This window comes from Crocodylus porosus, unplaced genomic scaffold, assembly GCF_001723895.1.
Source record: "Crocodylus porosus isolate Cpor-Errol unplaced genomic scaffold, CroPor_comp1, whole genome shotgun sequence".
In the NCBI taxonomy this organism is placed as follows: Eukaryota; Metazoa; Chordata; order Crocodylia; family Crocodylidae; genus Crocodylus; species Crocodylus porosus.
This window is the reverse complement of record NW_017728950.1, coordinates 66,940,128-66,959,991: the sequence shown is the minus strand read 5'-3', so window position 1 is coordinate 66,959,991 and position 19,864 is coordinate 66,940,128. Positions and strand designations below refer to the sequence as shown.

Here is a 19,864-nt window from a genome sequence, read left to right as displayed (position 1 = left end):
GTGCCTGTAGATGGGTGCAGGATGTCTGCTCTGATGCACTGTAATAACAGTGCATTGGAGAAGACCTGATTAATTGAGTCTGCTGGAGCATGCTAATTAGCGTACTCCAGCAACCTCGGCATCTTGTATATTCAGCATCCCCGGACCTCAGGATGGTAGAGGGAGCACCTTAACTACGTTGAACAAGCTTTAGTTAAAGCACTCCTGCTGCCATTTTGAAGTGTGGGACACTGAATACACAAGACACTGCAGGTACTTTAATTAGAGTGGCTCCCAAGAGCCACTCTAATTAAAGCGCCCTCCCCCAACCCCCCCGAAAACTCCTGAAGCACATGTAAAGACACCCTATGTTAGATGCTAGGCATCTGGAACTTGGGGCTGACTGAAGCTAAAATTGATGGCATACTGCCCCACTGTAAGTTCAAACTCTGTGTCTCTAAAGATACATACATACTGCTTAGTTAGTTTCCTTCTCTATATTACTGTGTCCTCATAAATCATGGCAGGCAGGAGGGAGGGAGGAGTGTTACTAGAGCACCTTCGACAGCATCTACATACTTACAGCATCTGGCCACTCGTGGTTGTTGTCAGGGGGCCCAAACAATGAATCTTTGTTTCTGGAATCTGAACAAAGTCCAGACACAACCCCTGTGTCTTGGGATCTGTAGGCACACTCCAGAGCACAGATCTGCAAGCTAGCACCCCTTTCTGGGAGCTCAGACCCATGCCTAACTTCCTGTCACCAGTCCAGACTCAAAATTTCCTAGGTAGTTCAACAGGCCCTTTAACTGGAGGGAGGCCTTCTAGTTTCCAGTTTAACTCATAAAAGCCACACAGGACATATAAGAGAATGGATATGAACATAACACTGTTCTTTATTTAAGAGACAAAGCCCAAGATAATATAGCTAATTAGTGAACAGCAAAGTTCCTGAAGGTAATGTACTTCCATCAAGTTCACTCTTCCCACCCTTCAGACATGCTATTTATGGTCTGTCTTCTCCAACTCTTGACTGATGTTGAACCTAAACACACACTCTTCCCACCACAATAAACCTGTCCATCTCTTCCCTCTCCTGCTTACTACTTTGTGTTCCTCTCCCTGTCTTTCCTCTGTTAATTATATTAAAATTCCTTCTTTTCACCCCTGTCTCTTTGCCTTGCTGTCAGTAATTTTCTACACACACCCACTTTCTCCCATTCTTCTCAGGTGCAGGACAAGGAGGATCTTCTAGTTCCATCCACATTTTTAGCATATCCATTGTTGGTCCAAATGCACCCTTCAAGTTAAGTGCTCTCCATTGTCTCTAGTCAGGTGGATTTGTGTCGTAGGCCTTTCAGCAAAGTGAAAATATAATAACAAAAATAATTCTGATACAACCATTTTCATATGAACCTTGCATTATACTTGCACAACATGCATCAGAATTCAAAAGCTGTGCAGAAAGGTTTCCCAAATGGTCACAGGTCCATTTTATCATGAAATAAGAAAGAACACATTGTTGGACTGATCGTTTCAGCTAGCAGTCAAAAGAATTCAAGCTCTCTCTGTCTGAGTGCACGGGGTTCTTCAGTGTTCCACATTTGAATAACGATACTATAAAGTCAATGGAACCTTCTACTTTCACTTTATTGACCATCCAGGATGCAGGAGAAGCTAATCCACCTGTCAAATATCTAGTATCCGTCTGATCGACTGACTTAAAATGGCGGGGGAGGGGAGAGGGAGGGGGTTGCCATTATTTTAGACCAACTAGAAACAAGAACTCAGTGACTTGATAACTTTCCTTCCTTTTTGAGAACGGATATAAAGTTGCTGGACACTGTACTATCTCACTATTAGGAAGTCAATGTAATGTCATTATATCCTTTATGATTTTAGACCAGCAAAAATTCCTGATGTCAAGATATTGTATCAGGCAGTTAACATGGAAATACTTTCTGGTGAAAAATACAAATTCATTTCTTGAAAAAGAAAAACATTTACTGCGTTACCAAAATAAAGATAATTAATTTTATCAAACGTAAAGCTGCAAAATTTGGAACTTTATTCTAGTAGGGTATAGGAACATAAGAACTATGAGTCTTTATTGGACTTCTTCACACCTGTATAAGAAAGTCAGTGGGTCTTATTTGGAAGAGAATAGGGTCCTGTATTTTTAGAAGATCGTAACTGGTAGAGGAAAAGAAAGCTAGATTCTGAAACATCAAAGTAAAATCTTAGCATGAAACAGACAAACACCATTTGTGTTCCAAAACAAAACTCCTTTACCATCATGAACATTCATTTTCATTTCTTTATTTTCTGAGTTTATGCCCAGCAAGCCTGTTTGCTTTGTATCCAGTAAGCTCAGAATACATGATACAGGTATTTTAATATGATGTTTACAGCTAAATAACAGACAAAGAAAAAAGCAGCAGCACTCAGCATTTAACCAAAACAAGATGCCTTGCATAGCAGAAATGACTTCATCCACAGCTGACTGCTGTCTTTAGCTGAGCAAAGGGAAGTTCTAGTATAGGCCTGTACCATTTACAAGCTTCATGATTCACTGCCAATTTGTAGAAACCAAAGTAAACTTTTGGCAGGACTCTTACATACCATAGTAGTTAAAGAAACTATCGTCCCACCCTGGTTTTGACTACAAGGCTCAAACGATTGATTTAAGGTTTCTTTCTTTCCCCACATTCTCTTCACCTACTTGAAGACTTTGTTTTTAAATATAATTTTAAAAGATATCATTCCTTTATCTACAGCCTGTAATTACTTCTCATAAATTTATATTTGCTAATAAGCCTGACCAAGAGAAAACTTTCACTACTAATTAAAAGTGAAAAGCTAGCAAATAGATCCAATACGTTGATGATTCCCAGCTGTGTTCTAGTAAAGCTGTACAAAGGCACCTGCTTATTTTTGCAGTATTTCTTTTTTTTCCTTTTTATCACTCTGTTCCCTCAATAATGATTTATGAAATGGGGTAAAATAAATTAGCTTACATAGTTGGCTGATAGGCTATTTGTACTTTGCAGTTGTTAGAGCAGGAGCTAGGGATCAGTTTGGTAATTTGGGATTCATTCCTATTTCTGCATGTGCTGTTAGGTACATCAAAAGTGTACATTAGTTTTCCACACCTATCTAGTGACACTGAAAGCCAATATATCAGACATCCTGAACATCCAAGTCAGTGGGGATCAAACCCCTAAATATTTTTAGAGGCATGAAACACAGATAGGCATCTGTGATTTTTTTTTTTTTTTTTTTTTAATGCACAGAAGTGTTCACCTGTTATCAATTCTAAGAGTTAGGCATGAACAGACTAGAGCTACAAAAGGTCTAAGATGTCTTAGTGCTGCCGAATGCAGTGGTTTTCAACTTGCAGTCCACAGATCCCTAGGGATCTGCAGACCATAGCTAAGGGGTCCACCAGAGATGACTATGATCAATCAAAAGTACGTGAATACCCGCACATACAATTCAAAGGGCTCTGCAACTCCATTTGAAATTTACAAAGGGGACTGCACCTTTGTTTGAAATTTTTTAAAGGTCTGCAAATACAAAAAGGTTGAAAACCACTGGCCTAAGGGCCACTGTAGATACCTAAATCAATATTTAGACCTTCAAAAGCACCACCCAGCTATTATCTAACCCTGGTGATATTTAAAGTCCCAAGCACTGAAGTTTCCACAAGTAAAATTCTCTAGACACATCAAAGTTTATTTCTGGGCACAACCAGAATTGCTTGCGTCTTGGCACTGCTGAGTCATCTCAGCTCTATGCACTATTTGGGAGAAAACCTACATTACCTGAGCAGCCTGACCTGGGAAGGAGGAGGTATGGGACATTTAATAACTTTTCAACTCCTCTTTTCTGTTTTAATTAACATATGTCCTTGGAACATCTCCTAAGAACTTCCATCCATTAACATTTTTCTCCTCGACATGCAGTCTGTAATCTTTCATTTGCTGCTGCCTTCACCAAGTTAGTACAGCTTATTCCTTACAAAACCTTTAGTTTAAAGTTACCGTAAACTATAAATGTAGCATGTTTACCCATTCCAGAACTCAATGGTTTTACTGGAAGCTACTGTCTTTTTGTAGTGATATTTTAGAAACTACTCCAGTAAAGAAAAGGCACACATGATTCACTAAACTGAGCTTCTGTACGAAAATAGGACAAGAAAATTATGCCTAAGGGAGTGGGGGCGGGTAGGCAAGGGGTAGGGGGGGAGCACACAGGCCCACACCTGAAGTAGTGGGGGGACCCGAAACAATGGTGGGGAGGGGAGGGAATGAGCCTGGGCCGCAAGCGATGGGTGGGGAAGGAACAGAGTGGGCCTGGTCCCAAGGCGGCAGGTGGGGAAGAAGGGGAAGCCGGACTCCAACCCGAGGCAGTGGGGGGAGGGGGAAGGCCTCTGTCTCCACCGCCAATCCCCTCCCCATCATACTTGATGGGCAATTTGCTAGTACATTAATATACATTAATGTATCTTACAGCTATGCTGAACAAACTTCCTGGCACTTCCTCCTCCTTACAGCCTACTCTATCAACTCATACTTAATGGTGACAATCTCCTTTCATTCCCATCCAGATCTTAAAACATACAAATGTGCAAATGCAAGCCCAGCACCCATCCCAACTAAACAAACTGGGTACATAGCAGTATATTGTGCCATGGCAGTCCTTTGCCACCCACTGCTAGGAATACATACCAGCTCCTTATGCAGCTCATCCAGAGAAAAGGGGAAAGGCAACTGGCTATGGGTAATTTAGCTCGGTACCATTACTTTCTTCGTCCGCCCATACTTCATTCCTGCACTTGCACAAGTCTCCTTAACCAGTAGAGCTCTCGGACAGGGCAGGAGATATACACCTGTTACGCAGTAATCTCAGTCCTGCAGCAGTGGCAAGGTTCATCCACTCAAGTTAGCGAACACTTTGCTACTAAGTCCAAGGAGAGCTAGACAGCTCCCTCTGACCACAATGACTATGGCACTGACTGACTGCAGACAAAACAAAACCATTAGGACTAGTGTGATATGCTTATTATGAGACTGAAGAGAAAAAGAAATAAAAAGCCTGAGACTCTGGAGCAGTAAGAAGGACAAAGTTTTCTCTGTTGTAGCTTCCCTTCTGTAAATCCATCCTCTAGAAGAGTAACACTACAGTTCTTTCCATGCTAAAATCATGAGGTCCTGCAGCGTATATACAATGAAGCAACAGTCAAGGAAACAGGACAGTCCAATAGGCCCCTGCCACCTCTGTTTACAGCAGTGACTCTCAACCAGGGTGCCTCAGCACCCTGAGGTGCCTCGAGATCTTTCCAAAGGTGCTACAATGTGACACAGTGTTAGCACTGTTAGGTATGCAAGCATAATTCACAAGTTAAACCCAGAGATCTCACACAAGAATCCATAATGTCAACAACATTATGATCTGTTGGGGTCTTTCTGAGTTCTTTGCAACAGAAGAATTGCTCTATTACTTTTCTGGAGTCAAAAAACAAGTGAAAACTAAATGCTGGCATTTTATAAGGAGTGTCTTGAGTCTAGTAGATGGTACCTTAAGTCTAGTGAGGGCTGTCTTGAGCCTAAGCAGGTTGAGAACCATTGGTCTACAGTTTTATAAAAAGGATGCTTCAGCATCGTGATATTTAATAGGAAAAATAAATGTCCTCCAGGGACCCAAGGGCATCTCCTGGGTCCTGTAAAAGGGAGTTCAGAGTCCCTTCTAGATAACCTCCTGGGGTGCTACCCCAAGGAAGATGAAGGAGCCTCAAGGTTCATGAGCTATGGGCATGTCTACATGTCATCATACGGTGATGTTGCTACAGCACTCTGCTTTGGCACTTCCTTTTGGAAGTACTAAAGCACGGCACAGCAGGGGCAGTTACTGCACCATGAGTGCAGTGCACAGTTAGATTCATCACTGTGTCGCCATAGCAGCACGCTGTACTGGGGGAGTGTGCCAGTACAGCAACACAGCTGATGTTCATGCATAGACTCAAGTGATCGCCACATCACTGTAGTGTCCTGTATGGCACCATAGTATGTCACTATGTTGCCATAAAACATACCCTATGAAAGAGGAACCCATTACTCAAACAAAAATATCTGACCATTGGCAGCAAGGGGCATATTGTTACAATCAGAATGGACTGAGGTTTTTTGGTGTTTTCTCTAAATGGTCTCTAGTAAAACGCCCACCCAAAAGGCTCCATTAACTCATAACTGAGGCGTCTGAAGTATTTTTCATCATCACACAAAAACTAAAAAGTGCAATGAAATAACAAGCTAAAGCACTGTTTGCTCACAACATGTTATTAGACTTCAATAGTAACCTCAGAAACATCAACTGAAAAAAATCTTACACTTTCCAAATATAAATTCAGACTCACCATCTTCTTGTTCTCAAACTCTTAAATTAATTAGCATTTTTACTTACAAATTTTCCAATAACTCCAATGTGGTCAAATAATATTCTTGTGTATGAGGGAAATACATTAGAGAGAGAGAGAGACAGACAGAGAGAGAAAGAGATCAGAGAGGTAAATGTAAATCATCCCAGTGCTTGACAGACACACTGGGGTGCATCTGTGATGTATTAGCAGAACTGATATGTCTTACATGAGGAATTGCATATAAAATGTCACACGTCACAGCAAATAGGCCTTACTTGTTTTCATTGCTGGCATCATACCGAGGCATGGGGTCATAATCATTGCCATTGACATCAAAGCTGGCATAGGGATCCTGCAGTCAACAGAAGAGAGAGAACCAATTTCTTGTTAATTAGCCATTGACTCATATGGTCCATACATTCTTCAGCAGGTTTCTACAAGAAAGTAATTAGTAATTAGAGTAACATTCCTGTGGTTTTGCGATGACTGCCTGTTTTAGGAAAGGATTAGATGTTCAATAATTATAGGATTTGCATTTTTTAATTTTTGTTTTGGAAGAGTTGGAGGATAGCAAATGTTCTAGGAAAAAACACTGTTCCAACAACTATTATGAAATGGGAAGAGCTGCTTGACACACATGTGTAAGTTTACTAAATGAAATACTGATATTCCTCCCCTGAGACATTATGAAATAAAGACTGTGTGTTCCAAACCAAGATTGCATTAAATTTATCAAGGGTCAACAAACTATTCCAAATAATGTATAATAAAAGAAAAAAAAAGTCCTATCTTCTATTGTGGGAAGATGATATATATTTCCTCCAAGAAAATTTTCTTGTAGGTATTAAGATACATTTCAAACACACAGTGGGTAAATGCATCAAATTTGGAAAGGAGTATACTTTTCTAAATTTCCATCACATTTTCAGTGAGCATATTCATTTCTAAGGAATGTGCAATGAGTGTTTTTGTGATGTTTCCTGAATTTACAAAGATTTCATGCTGAAAATGGTTTACAGTGAAAACAGCTGTCGGTTTGTGTGGCTTCTGTTAATTGATGTGGCAGCATGTGGTGTGTTGACATAGCAAGTAGTTCTCTTTAATCTCTTCTTTGTTGAAAACCAGTTACCACATCCACCTCAAATGTTCCTCTTTGCAGCAACCGGACATATAGAAGGGATTTGTCATCAAACCAGCAATGTTCATTCCAAAGCAGAATTCCATATGTAGGACTGGTGACAGGATACGTCCTTAAGCATGGGTAGTTTAAAATACACAACTTCAGAACTGTGAACACCACAGTAAGTTTTTGACTGACTGTTAATGCTACCATTAACCCCATATCTTAAATGCTCTGTCAACGTGAATTTCACCCAACATAAAGCTTGTGTACCCCTGAAGTCTTACAAAAGGCCCATGAACTTTTTACAGGTTAATATGTGCACAGGCTTTCAGCCGACCTGCTGCCTGTGGGCAAGCTTCATTCCCAGCACTACTGGTGTGTTTTCTTCATGTCTATGCACATACAGTAGGCATTTCCTAGTTCCTAAAGACATTTAATACTCAAGGTTGCACAATTCTAGGTAATGACTATTCCTGTATCATACAATAGGCACCTCTAGCAATGCATAGTGCTGAGGTTCTACGTAGTTTGAAAAGACACTATCAAGCTTTTTTGTAAGCCAAACCATAATGTAGTCATAAAGCGGCCTGCTGCATATTAAGATCCTTCCTATTTACTTGAAACCAATTTTTTAAATACAGTTAAAAACACACAAATGGAAACCCTCCAAGGGCATGTGAAAACTAGTGTAGACAATGGACCTGCTTCTTCTCTCAGTTACTCCAGTGTAAATAGGGAAATAACATCACTGGAGTCACAGGAGTCTTGACCCCCAGGTCAGCCACACTTGCCTATTTACTCATTATGATACATGTTCTTTCCCCTCTATCTCATTTCTAGCAAGAGAATACATAGTTTTATGTAAGTGGACAGATGTAGTCAAAAAGACATACAACAACTAGAACCCTTGGTTCCAAAATGATACCTTTTATTAGACCAACTGGAAAATGGCAAAATTGTCCTTTTCTGCAAGCTTTTGGGATCAAAGTCCTTTTGTCAGGCTCTGGGAAAAGTGTAGATGGTACAAGATGGTAAAAAGTCCCCATAGGTAGAAAATAAATTTCATTTTTGCACAGAGGGAGCTGAAGATGAAAGTCTGTCCCTCTGTCTATGAGAGTGTCTTTGTGAGCTGTGTTGAGTAGCTCTTTGATGTGTTGATCAGGTAGATGTAGTTAAGACCTTCAAGAAGTCCATTAGCTAAATATTTTTGGCCTATAAAAGTTTACAGCTATATATTGGTAATCCCTCTATACGAGGATAATGTCTGCCGGTGGGGGGAGGATGCCACTTGTGAGTTTTAAGGTCCAATCCATGCTCTGCAAGTTTTTTCACAGATATGACAAGTGGTGTCTTGGGGCAGGCACAGCTATTGGCCAGGATGTTGTGCAATTTCCTTCCCTTTCTGCCATTTCTCTGCTTCCTAAGTAAGATGGTTCTCTTTGAAGAGGGCTGTAGGTTGATGTGCGGTGCAGTCTGTTGATACCTGTTACTAGCCAGCACTTCACAATTATGGTGAAGGTCACCCTTTTAAAGCTATGCTTTTCAGGGTGTGCTTGTGATGCTTTCTCAGTCCTCCGTGGGTCCTCTTAACATGACTAAATGGAGAGAAGAGGACTTGCTTTGGGAGATGAGTGTCAGCCATCCACACACAATGGCCAGCCCAGCAGAGTTGATGTTTCATGATCTTTGCCCCGATGCTGGTTATTTTAGCTGCAGAGGATGCTGGCATTGGTGAAGTGGTCTTCTCATCTAATGCAAGGATCTTCCTAAGGCAACACTGATGGAAACATTCCAGGCACTTAAGATGGCTTTGATATGTCACCCATGTTTCACACCCATAGAGGTGCAGGGGGATAACCACTGCATTGTAGACCAGGATCTTAGTTTCCATCTGCAGATCTCAGTCATCAAAGACATGGGAAAGCAGTTTTGCAAGGGATATTTTGGCACAGCAAATCCTGTTGGATTTCTATATCAAGACCGACTGACTGACTGACTTGGAGAGGTGACTGCCTAGGTATGGGAAATGCTCAGTGTTTTCCAGGGGTTCTCCACCAATGGTAATTTTGCGGGGGAGAGGAGCTGCTTGTGTTGGGGCAGGCTGATGGAGCACCTAAGTCTTCCCAATGTCAAGGGAGAATCCCAAGCTGATAGGCACCTGAGAAAAGGTCAAGGGTGGACTACAGAACAGTCTCAGTGTGCGTGAGGATAACACTGTAGTCAGCATACTGAAGGTTGATAATGCCAGTCTTGGTAACTTTCATTTTGAAGAAAGTTCAAGAAATACCTTCAAGGAAGTTCCATTAGCTATATATTTTTGGCCTATAAAGGTTTACAGCTGGACGCTCATGAAATCAGCTGATGTGCATTCTATTTAGTAACTCTAGAAGTGGCTGTGGTGAGCAAATCTTAGGCTACAGTAGTTAGAGAAGGGAGAAAGAATAAAAAACCCAGATTGTTATAAATGCAGCACTTAGACTCCCTATGGAAGACATATTAATAGTCTTGGCAGGATTCAAATTTTATCAGTAAACATTAATAAATGTTGATTTCACCTTGTACTCACAGACTGACAAAAAATATTTCCATCATTAATAAATGAAATTTATAGAAAGGGAACGTAAGAAAAATGATGGGTGATGGAGTATGTGATGACAGGAAAACGAGCCGTACAGAACTGTGCTGACTGTAGTTTGGACTATAATTCCAAGAAACGCCAGGGAAGTGGGAACAAAGGAAGAGGAAGTACTACCAAATGAATAGAATCACATTATCATAGAAAATTTGGATTAGAAGTCACCTCAGGACATCTAGTCCACCCCCCTGTTCAAGGCAGGACCATCCCCAACTAGATCATCCAAACCAAGGCTTTGTCAAGGTGGGCCTTAAAAACCTCCAAGGAAGGGCCACAACCTCTCTGGCTAAACTGTTCCAGTGTTTTACTACCCTCCTAGCAAGAAAATTCTTCCTAATATCTAACCTAAACTTCCTTTGCTGCAACTTGAGACCCTTGCTCCTTGTTTTGTCATCTGTCAGTACTGAGAACAGTCTAGATGCATCCTCTTTCAAACCCTGTTTCAGGTAGCTGAAGGCTGCTATTAAATCCCCTCTCCATCTTCTCTTCTCTAGACTAAATAAGCCCAGTTCCCTCAGCCTCTCCTCCTAAGTCATGTGCCCCCTCACCATTTTGTTGCCCCCCACTGGGCTCTCTCCAATTTGTCCACATCCCTTCTGTAGTGGGAGGCCCAAAACTAAACACAGTACTCCAGATATGGCCTGACCAGTGCCAAATAGAGGGGAATAATCACTTCCCTTGACCTGCTGGTAAGACTCCTACCAGTGCAGCCCAGTATGCCATTTGTCTTCTTTGCAAAAAGGACACATTGTTGGCCCATATTCAGCTTATTCTCCACTGTAACCCCCAGGTCCTTTTCTGCAGAGCTACTGCCCAGCAAGTCAGCCCCCAGCTTGTACTCGTGCATGAGATTCTTCCGTCCTAAATGCAGGACTTTGCACTTGCCCATGTTGAACCACATGAGATTTCTTTTGGCCCAATCCTCCAATTTGTCTAGGTCATTTTGAATCCTAGTCCTACCTTCCAGTGTATCTACTACTCCCCCCCAGCTTGGTATCATCTGCAAATTTGCTGAGGGTGCACTCTATACAATCCTCTAGGTTGCTGATGAAGAGAAAACCGGCCCCAGGACTAACCCCTAGGGCACTCCACTCAATACTGTCTGCCAACTAGACATTGAGACATTGATTACTACCCTCTGAGTCTGATGCTGCAGCCAGTTTCTATCCACCTTACAGTCTATTTATCCAGCCTGCACTTCCTTAGCTTGCCTGTGAGAATGTTGTGGGAGACCATACCAATGCCTTGCTATAATCAAGCTATATCACTTCCACTGGTCTCCCTGCATCCACAGAGCCAATCATCTCAACATAGAAGGCAATTGGGTTGTACAGGCATGACTGGCCCTTGGTGAATCCATGCTGACTGTTCCTAATCACCCTTTAACTCCAAGTGCTTACAAATGGATTCCTTGAGCATCTGTTCCATGATTTTTCCAAGGACTGAGGTAAGCCTGACCAGTCTTTAGTTCCCTGAATCCTCCTTTTTACCTTTCTTAAATATGGGCATGATGTTTGCCCTTTTCCAGTCATCAGTCACCTCTCCTGATCACCCTGAGTTTTCAAAGATGATGGTCAGCAGCTTTGCAATCACATCAGCCAACTCCCTCAGCATCCTCAGAACATCCCATTTGGCCCCATGGACTTGTATATGTCCAACTTTTCTAAATAGTACCTAACCTGTTCTTTGGCTACTGTTGGCTGCTTACCTCCTCCCAAGCCTGTGCTGCCAGATGTAATAGTCTGGGGGCTAAACTTGCCTGTGGAGACTAAGGTGAAAAAGGTATTGGACATGTCTGCATTTGCACCCAACTGCACAGTAACCACAGGTACTGCACAGTTCAGGCACTGCATGGGTTATTTCTGACCCTAATGTGCATTAACAATGACCTACTGCACAGTAGCTTTTTGCTACTAGACAGTAGCAGTGGCATCACAGTTTGTGCCCACCAACACTATGCCACCATAACAACAAGCTACATTGCCATAGCTCTTCACTGCAGTGATGGAGCGTCTCATTTAGAAATGCCAATTGAGTACTTCAGCCTCTTCCACATCACCTGTCACTGGGTTGCCTCCCCTATTCAGTAAGGGACCCAAACTTCCCCTGACCTTCCTCTTGGTATTGACATACTTATAAAAACCCTTCTTGTTAGCCTTCATGTCCCTTGTTAGCTATAACTCCAATTGCGCTTCGGTCTTCCTGACTTCATCTCTGCCATACCCGAGAAATACTCTAATACTGATCCCTAGTTGTCTGTCCAAGTTTCCCTAAGCCAAGCTAAGCTGGTCTTCTGGCATATTTGCTAACCTCGCTGCATACTGGGATGGTTTGTTCCTGTTCTCTCAGTACAACTTCCTTAAAGTACAGTCAGCTCTCCTAGAGTCCTCTCCCCCTGAAGTCTGGCTTCCCAAGCGATCCTGCCCATGAGTTGAATTTTGCTTTTCTCAAGTCCAGGGTCCTTACTGTGCTGCTCTCCATCCTTCCTTTCCTCAGGATCCTGAACTTAATCATCTTATGGTCGCTGCTGCCCAAGTTGCCATCTACTACATTCCTCACCAATTTTTCCCTGTTTGTGAACAGCAGGTCAAGAAGAGCACTACCCCTAGTTGGCTGCTCCAGCACTTGCACTAGGAAGTTGTCCCCAACACTTTTCCAAAAACTTTCTGGATTGCCTGTGCAGTGCTGTATTGCACTCCCAGCAGATATCAGGGTGATTGAAGTCTCCCATGAGAATGAGGGCCTGTGACCGGGAAGCTTCTGCTAGCTGCTTGAAGAAAACCTCATCCACCTCTTCCTCCTGGTCTGGTGGTCTATAGCATCACTATGACATCACCCTTGTTGCCATCTCCTCTAACCCTAACCCAGAGACTTTCAACAGGCTATCTCCAGTTTCATACGGGAGCACTGAGCAATCGTATGGCTCTTTTACATAAAGTACAACTCTTCTTCCTGTCCATTCTGAATTGTTTATACCCATCCATGATAGTGCTCCAGTCATGCAACCTATCCCACCAAGTCTCTATTATTCCAGTGTAAATGTAACTTTTTGTAATTTCCAACCTTTTATCATTACTGGTTGGAGATAGTACTCACTGCCTTTCTTCCCTCTCTTTTTTCTGCCAACAGCCAGAAATCTAAATTCAGGACAATAAAACAGCAGTATGAACCATTAGAAAGACTCACATAATTCTGTATCAAGTCCGGGTGATTTCTTTCAATGCCGTCATCCAGGATGGTGACTACAACATTCTTCCCAGTGTAGCCTCTCTTCCAAGCACCTACTATATTCATGTCTGATTGACAGTTATGGGTGTTATCATTGCAGTGCTATAGGGTGAAGAAGAGATAAATTCATTGGATGTTGGAGTTTACTAAACAGTGCCAAGATGGGATATTAGCTTATTCATTAACATAAGCAATTAAATTATAAGGAGATGAGCATAGTGATTTGAATAGCAGATACAGAAAACCATTGTCTTTATTAAGTAATATCAGGATAATTACGAATATGCTAAATAAAATGGACATCACTACAATTGTTTATTTCAATATGAGACTGCATCCCAAGCAATAGAAAAGAGCAATTCTTAGCCACAATACAACACTGGAAGCAGCTTTTTTTTTGTGACCATTAAGCCTTTCATTTGAAACATGCACTTGAATTATTTGAATTTTTCAGCAAAACAAACCATATGTGGATAAAAGTAGACAAATTTCCATAGAGAAACAGTCATGGAAACAAACCCTGCTTTTTGGAGCTTATGTACTGTATAATTTCTTGACAGAATGTCTGGAAACTAATCCAGATTCATTTCTATCTACAAAAGCAGGCTTTTGGCAGGTTTTGTGCAATATCAGCAGGAGATGAGCAGCAGTTAAGAACCTGCAACCAAAACAACCCTCTGAAAAACTTGCAGTTTAAGATATCTGATGAATTGAAGATGGCTACATTGTCAATAGTCTAGGGTACAGCTTACAGGGGTACACAGAAATAGTATGATTCTCCTTTTGCATGAGTACACCTCAGTTTACTTGAAGGACTTTGGCTTGCTACAGAAATGAGATGTGAGATTTGGGTATTCACTCCATTAGCAACTCTGACCCACACACAGAATGATTCCCTATAAAGCCTGTTCCAGTCAGACCCTCATCATCATTGCTTTTCTCCAGCTTTTCCAGGCTCAGTGAAAAACAAAAAAAAAAGGGTAAAAAAGAAGGAAATGCTTGGAACAAGTATCATAGCAACAGTAGCCAAATGAGAGCTCTCAGCCTTCACTCTCTCCTCTCTATAGCCTTGCACCCGCAACTCAGTGCAGCATCTTAGCACTTTTGGAAACTGTAAATAGCGCAAGTGAATTAGAAGGGATGGATCTGCCCACACAGTGTAACTCCATTGAATGTAACTGTTAGTATAAAATTTGGTGAAATTTAATATAAGATGACGATCGAGCTGTCCTTTCCTACTGCGTTCTTCCATTCAACCCCACACACCTTGATACAATACACAAACCAAAGGATTTAACAGTGTTTATTAGCTGTTACTAAAGCAAGACTGTGCTATTAAGTATGTATATACAAGGCATCTGTACAACCTTAGGAACATATTCCAAAGAATGTCATTCTATGTCTTGCTTTAAAAAACACACACAGACTGCTTGTTTCATAAGATTACCTATGCTCTAAACTTTCCTTGTTCACACTTTATGCCATCTTTGTACAAAAGTCTTTGTGATATACAAACTACGAAGTTATAACACTGCATAATTCTTGTACATCCTCTGGATATTCAAGAGTGTTACTGGCCTCAACCAACTAATCCTTAGAAAACAATTGTGAATATTCAGTCATATTTGTGTACCACTCCTACTAACACGGTGCCATCTGCTTAACTTTAGATAAGTCCAAGAGTGACATCAACAAAGCTGATATGAAGCTCTAGGGGTCATTTTTCTTTGGAGTGTACTCGTTTAAAAGACTGACTGTGGGACAGGGGATACACCTATCCCACCACTGCCCATGGAAAAAAAAGGAAACTAAACTTTATGTTACTATGCAAAATATTTGGCATGACAAGCCCTTCTTATAAATGCACCACACTTCGTACAACATAATTATATTTTTAAAATAAGCAAGACAAGCTAGACATGCTGACAGAATCCTACCTTACCAACTGATTAATTCAGACATTTCCTGCACAGGTACTATGACCAGAGACTCAGAGAGTCATAATAAAACAGCAACATTTCAACATACAGGGTAGCAACAGAAGTTACCTACATATACACCAGGATAAGTGATTGGAAACTAATTCCAACCTGTAACATACATAAGTTTAACAGCATAACAACATAAATTCAGTACACAGAAACTAATTTCAAAATGGCTGAACCTTGTTTAAGATAAACCTGGTTGAATGTAGTATGAGAGTCAACTGATTCAGTCTACTGAACTTGTGTCCCAGATCCCTTCCCAACTAAAGTTACCTCACAGTTCCCCAGCATCCCAGGAGGCTTTGCAACCATGGTCTGTGCTGTCTGTTCTGGTCACAGAGCTGAGGCAGTAAAGACTGCTTCCTAGCCTGCATCCTGCTTGTGCCTGTTGCCCGGTGGGATGTAGGGGCAGGGGAATGGATCCTGGGTTTCTCCTGCCCCCAGCCCAGCAAGCCCCCAAGCTGCAAAAGCCTCAGCCCCACCTCCTCATCAGCAGCCAATCTCTCTGAGAGGTGGAGGGGGCCATGCACCTCCCAACCTGGCACCAGCCCCTGCCCCTCCCCCCAAACAGGGGTCTATATGGCACAGGCAGGGAAGCCCCCACATGCAGCCCACTGAGCTGGTTCTCTTCCTCCCTGCAGCTGACACCGAGCATAGGGGCATGTCCAGCAGTCACATGTCCAGCAGTCAGTCAGACATGGGCTGCTGATCAGCTGTGTTTGACAGCCTTCTGCAGTGTCTGGTGTGACAGGAAGTGCATGAGTGCCCCCGGCTTCTGGCCTGGGTCAGTACAAGCTCCTGCCTCCTTTGGCTACCAGAACACTGTATGACAATTCAGTTCATTACCGGTCATGAATGACTGGTGCCTCCCAAGACTGGAGGGGGGGGTTACAATTTGTGGGCGGCAGCATTGGCGGTGGAGTGGTGAGCGGCAACTGCCCTCAGAAGCTGGCAGCAGCATCGGTGGCGGAAGGGACCAGGTTACAAGTGGCAATTGGCAACCACCTGCAGAAGCCAGCAGCGGTGTCAGCAAGTGGTGATCAGCAACCACCTGCAAAAGCCAATGTTGGCATGAGCAACTGCCCGTAGAAGCCAGTGGCACTGCCGGCAGCAGAGGGGTGGAGGGTGGTGAGTGGTGACCACCCGCAGAAGCAGTGGCGGTGGCAGCCAATCTCAGGGGGGGCACATACCCACCCCTACATGTCGTGTATATTACTGGCCCAACCTACGTAGCTTTGAAAAACCTGTGATGATGGGATTGATTCTACCTTAGGCTTTTTTAACCTTTCTACTTAGCCACATTGTGTTTTGTCCACTGGCTGAAGGATATTATTGAAAGGAGTACCCCATCACACAGTGTAATTTGACGACAGTTTTTAAGAGGCAGTTAAAGGACAATACTTTTCTTTGGACTGTTTAATTGGGAAAAATGTAATGACACTGCAGTTAGCATTTAACAAGAACCATCTGCAGGGCTGAGACATGCCTGTATTGGAAAGATGTTTTAGGAAGCAAAAGGAGAGTGGAGAGAGAGAGAGAGAGAGAGAGAGAGAGAGAGAAATTTTCTCATTCTTGTAGTTAAAATCTGAAAAAGGTGTAAAGCCAAAAGAATTATTCAGGGGTCTTCTGTATCCTTTCAGTGTCAGATGTATGCCTACAGTTTCTTAGTTATTTTACTAAACCCTCTCAAATGTAACTGATTGTCATTATCATTATCTTAATATCTTCTGTCTGGTGTGCTAATTTTAGAGGCCTGAGACTGGTTATATTCAATTAGGAATCAATATCTCAAAGGAAATGCTAGGCTAAGGCATCAGTAATTATTTTAAGGAACAATATCTTATGAAATTCCAAAGCCAGAAATAAATTCGGAGGTAAATTATATAAGGCATTCTATTTTGTATTTCCACTTATAAATATACAATATTGTGATTTCATTCTGTTTTACCCCAACTTGGATTCAAACAATTTTAACAGCCCGTGGCTGTCTACATGAGACGCTGATTGTGCAGTTACTGTGCAGTCATATATTATGTCCATACACAAGTACTAAATGACAGCGCAGTAACCAGCATTACTGCACAGTAGTTTCCTTAAATCGCCTTTTGGTGAAGCTGACTCTGCAGTAGCTTGTTACCACTGCGCAGTAGCGTCACATCATGCTTCGTGCAACATGACAGTACTGTGCAGCAATAACAAACTACTGCACAGCAGTAACAAGCTCCTGTGCAGTCAGCATCTCATGCAGATGCGGCCAGAGTTTCACAAAATGATAAAAATATACCCTCTGACAGCTTTCCCACTGTACAAAATACTATTTTCTTGTGCTTTTTGACTTATTAATAGTTGAAAGATTATTTCAAAATCCAAGTGAGAAAAGTAAGATAATCAGAAGAATGAGATTAGGTCCAAATACCTAGGTGGCAGGTATAAAACTAATTTGGTAGAACAGTTTAAATGCAGTAAAACTCCCAAGTGCCAGCCCCCAGATAGAGATAAGGGGAAACAAAGATAGAACTTTGTTGACAAGAAAAAAGAGACACTTTTTGAATTTCATTACAACAATAGTGAAAAGGGTCTTGGTAAATTGTTATGACTGAGTGATAATCTTTATTAAAATGATGTTTCTTTTTAATATATTTTTTATATTTCCAGGAGAAAGTAATGTGAAACTTTCATCAAAGCTGGTGGAAGATGAAAGTGAACTCTTAGAAGTAGGAGGATATTTGCTAGGAATAAACATTTGAGTTTTCTTAAGTACAATATGATATATCCTGAATATTTTCCAGGAACTGTTATCTGAAATGAACTGCTTTCTTCTTAGTTTCACATTTGAATAGGTTTGGAATGCTGTTCCACTCAGCATTTTGAAGGCCTTCAGGAGCTAGAGATAATATAGGAACTGTTTCATCTCATGCATGAATGCTTTGGATTAACTAGTATCTGAGTTCTGAAACCACACAATCTATTGGATCACTACCTTTTCTACCAAGGTCTTTTCCCAATGAAACATTTGAAACATGTACTACCTTCAGTATTTTAGCACCAAAATGATCCCTGTGTAAATCTAAAGAGTTCGGTTCATTTACATCAGGGATAAATTTTGTTCTTAATCATTACTGATGCTTCAGGTTATCAAACAATACCAATTTAGAGACCAGTAAGAGGAAATACATATTAAATGTGCACTAGGTCATGCTTATTTAAACAGTAAACCAGAACAAAAACTCAATACAAAGGGTTTCTTACAGTTTTAGAAGTATCTGTTGATTGGGACAGAAAAATATTTCACAAGACGAAGGAGCTTTCTTTTTACCTAATTTCTAAACTATCCAAAAGCAGAACAATTCAAAACATGTTTAGTTCACAAAGACATCACTTCAGCCCCACTGGCAACGTTTGAATCAAGACTGAATAAATCTCTAAAGACTATATAGTAGTCCAAGTAGAAATTAATTCAGGGAATTCCTATGGTTTGTTTTATACAGAAGGTCAGTCTAAACAGTTACAAAAGCAACCCCCAACATACCTACAGGCTTGGCAGCACCAAACTCACTATCACCACGAATGAGAGGGACCTTGGGATAGTAATAGACCATAGTATGAATATGAGCCGGCAGTGCAATGCTGTAGCCAGCAGGGCAAATACTACTCTAGCATGCATCAATTTATGCATCTCCAGCAAAACCAAGAAGGTGATTCTTTCACTCTACTCAGCATTGGTGAGACCGCAGCTGAAATACTATGTCTAGTTCTGGGCACTGCACTTTAACAAGGACGTGGACTAGCTTGAGAGAGTCCAAAGAAGAGCCACTCGTACGCTCAGTCTTAAAGGGCAAGCCATACGAGGAAAGGCTGAGGGATTTGGGGCTCTTCAGCCTGAAGAAAAGAAGGCTGAGAGGGGACCTGGTAGCAGCTTACTGCTACACCAGAGGAGTACATCAAGGGCTCAGTGAGCAACTGTTCACCAGGGCACCCGAGGGGAAAACCAGGAGTAATGGCCAAAAACTCCTGGAAGATTGATTCAGGCTCAACATTAGGAAAAACTTCTTCACAATCAGGGTGTCCAGACTAGAATAAGCTCCCTCCAGAGGTGGTGCAATGGCCTACCCTGGAAATCTCCAAGAGGAGACTGGGCAGACACCTTGCTGGGGTGACCTGACCCCCAGTTATCTTTCCTGATTGGTGAAGAGTTGCTGGACCCAATGATCTTGTGAGATCCCTTCCGGCCTTACAATCTATGAATCCTATGAATATACACTGAGATTTGTGAGGTGTTGAGATGTGCATTGTTATGTCTGTCATACCACTAAATTTGTCTAAATATTAAATAGTTGTGGTTTAATGTAAGAACCTTAAGAACAGAAAAATCAGTATGAAGGCCACTATTTAGTATGAACATTCATAGATTTCATAGACATTAGAGCTGGAAGGGACCTCGGGAGATCATTGAGTCCAGCCCCCTGCCCAAAGGGCAGGAAGTCAGCTGGGGTCAT

The 19,864-nt window shown here is 41.8% G+C and overlaps 1 protein-coding gene across 6 annotated transcripts in view; it reads right to left on the bottom strand.

Moving 5' to 3' along the window:
• Nucleotides 1–19,864, bottom strand: part of PCSK5 (proprotein convertase subtilisin/kexin type 5) — a 378,572-nt gene that overhangs the window by 259,180 nt on the left and 99,528 nt on the right. For all 6 annotated transcript variants that reach the window (XM_019554922.1, XM_019554924.1, XM_019554923.1 and 3 more), the window contains 2 exons: nucleotides 13,342–13,485; nucleotides 6,673–6,749 (listed from right to left, as the gene is read on the bottom strand). In XM_019554922.1, coding sequence (XP_019410467.1) covers nucleotides 6,673–6,749; nucleotides 13,342–13,485 — 221 coding nt within the window. The remainder of the gene's footprint in view (nucleotides 1–6,672; nucleotides 6,750–13,341; nucleotides 13,486–19,864) is intronic.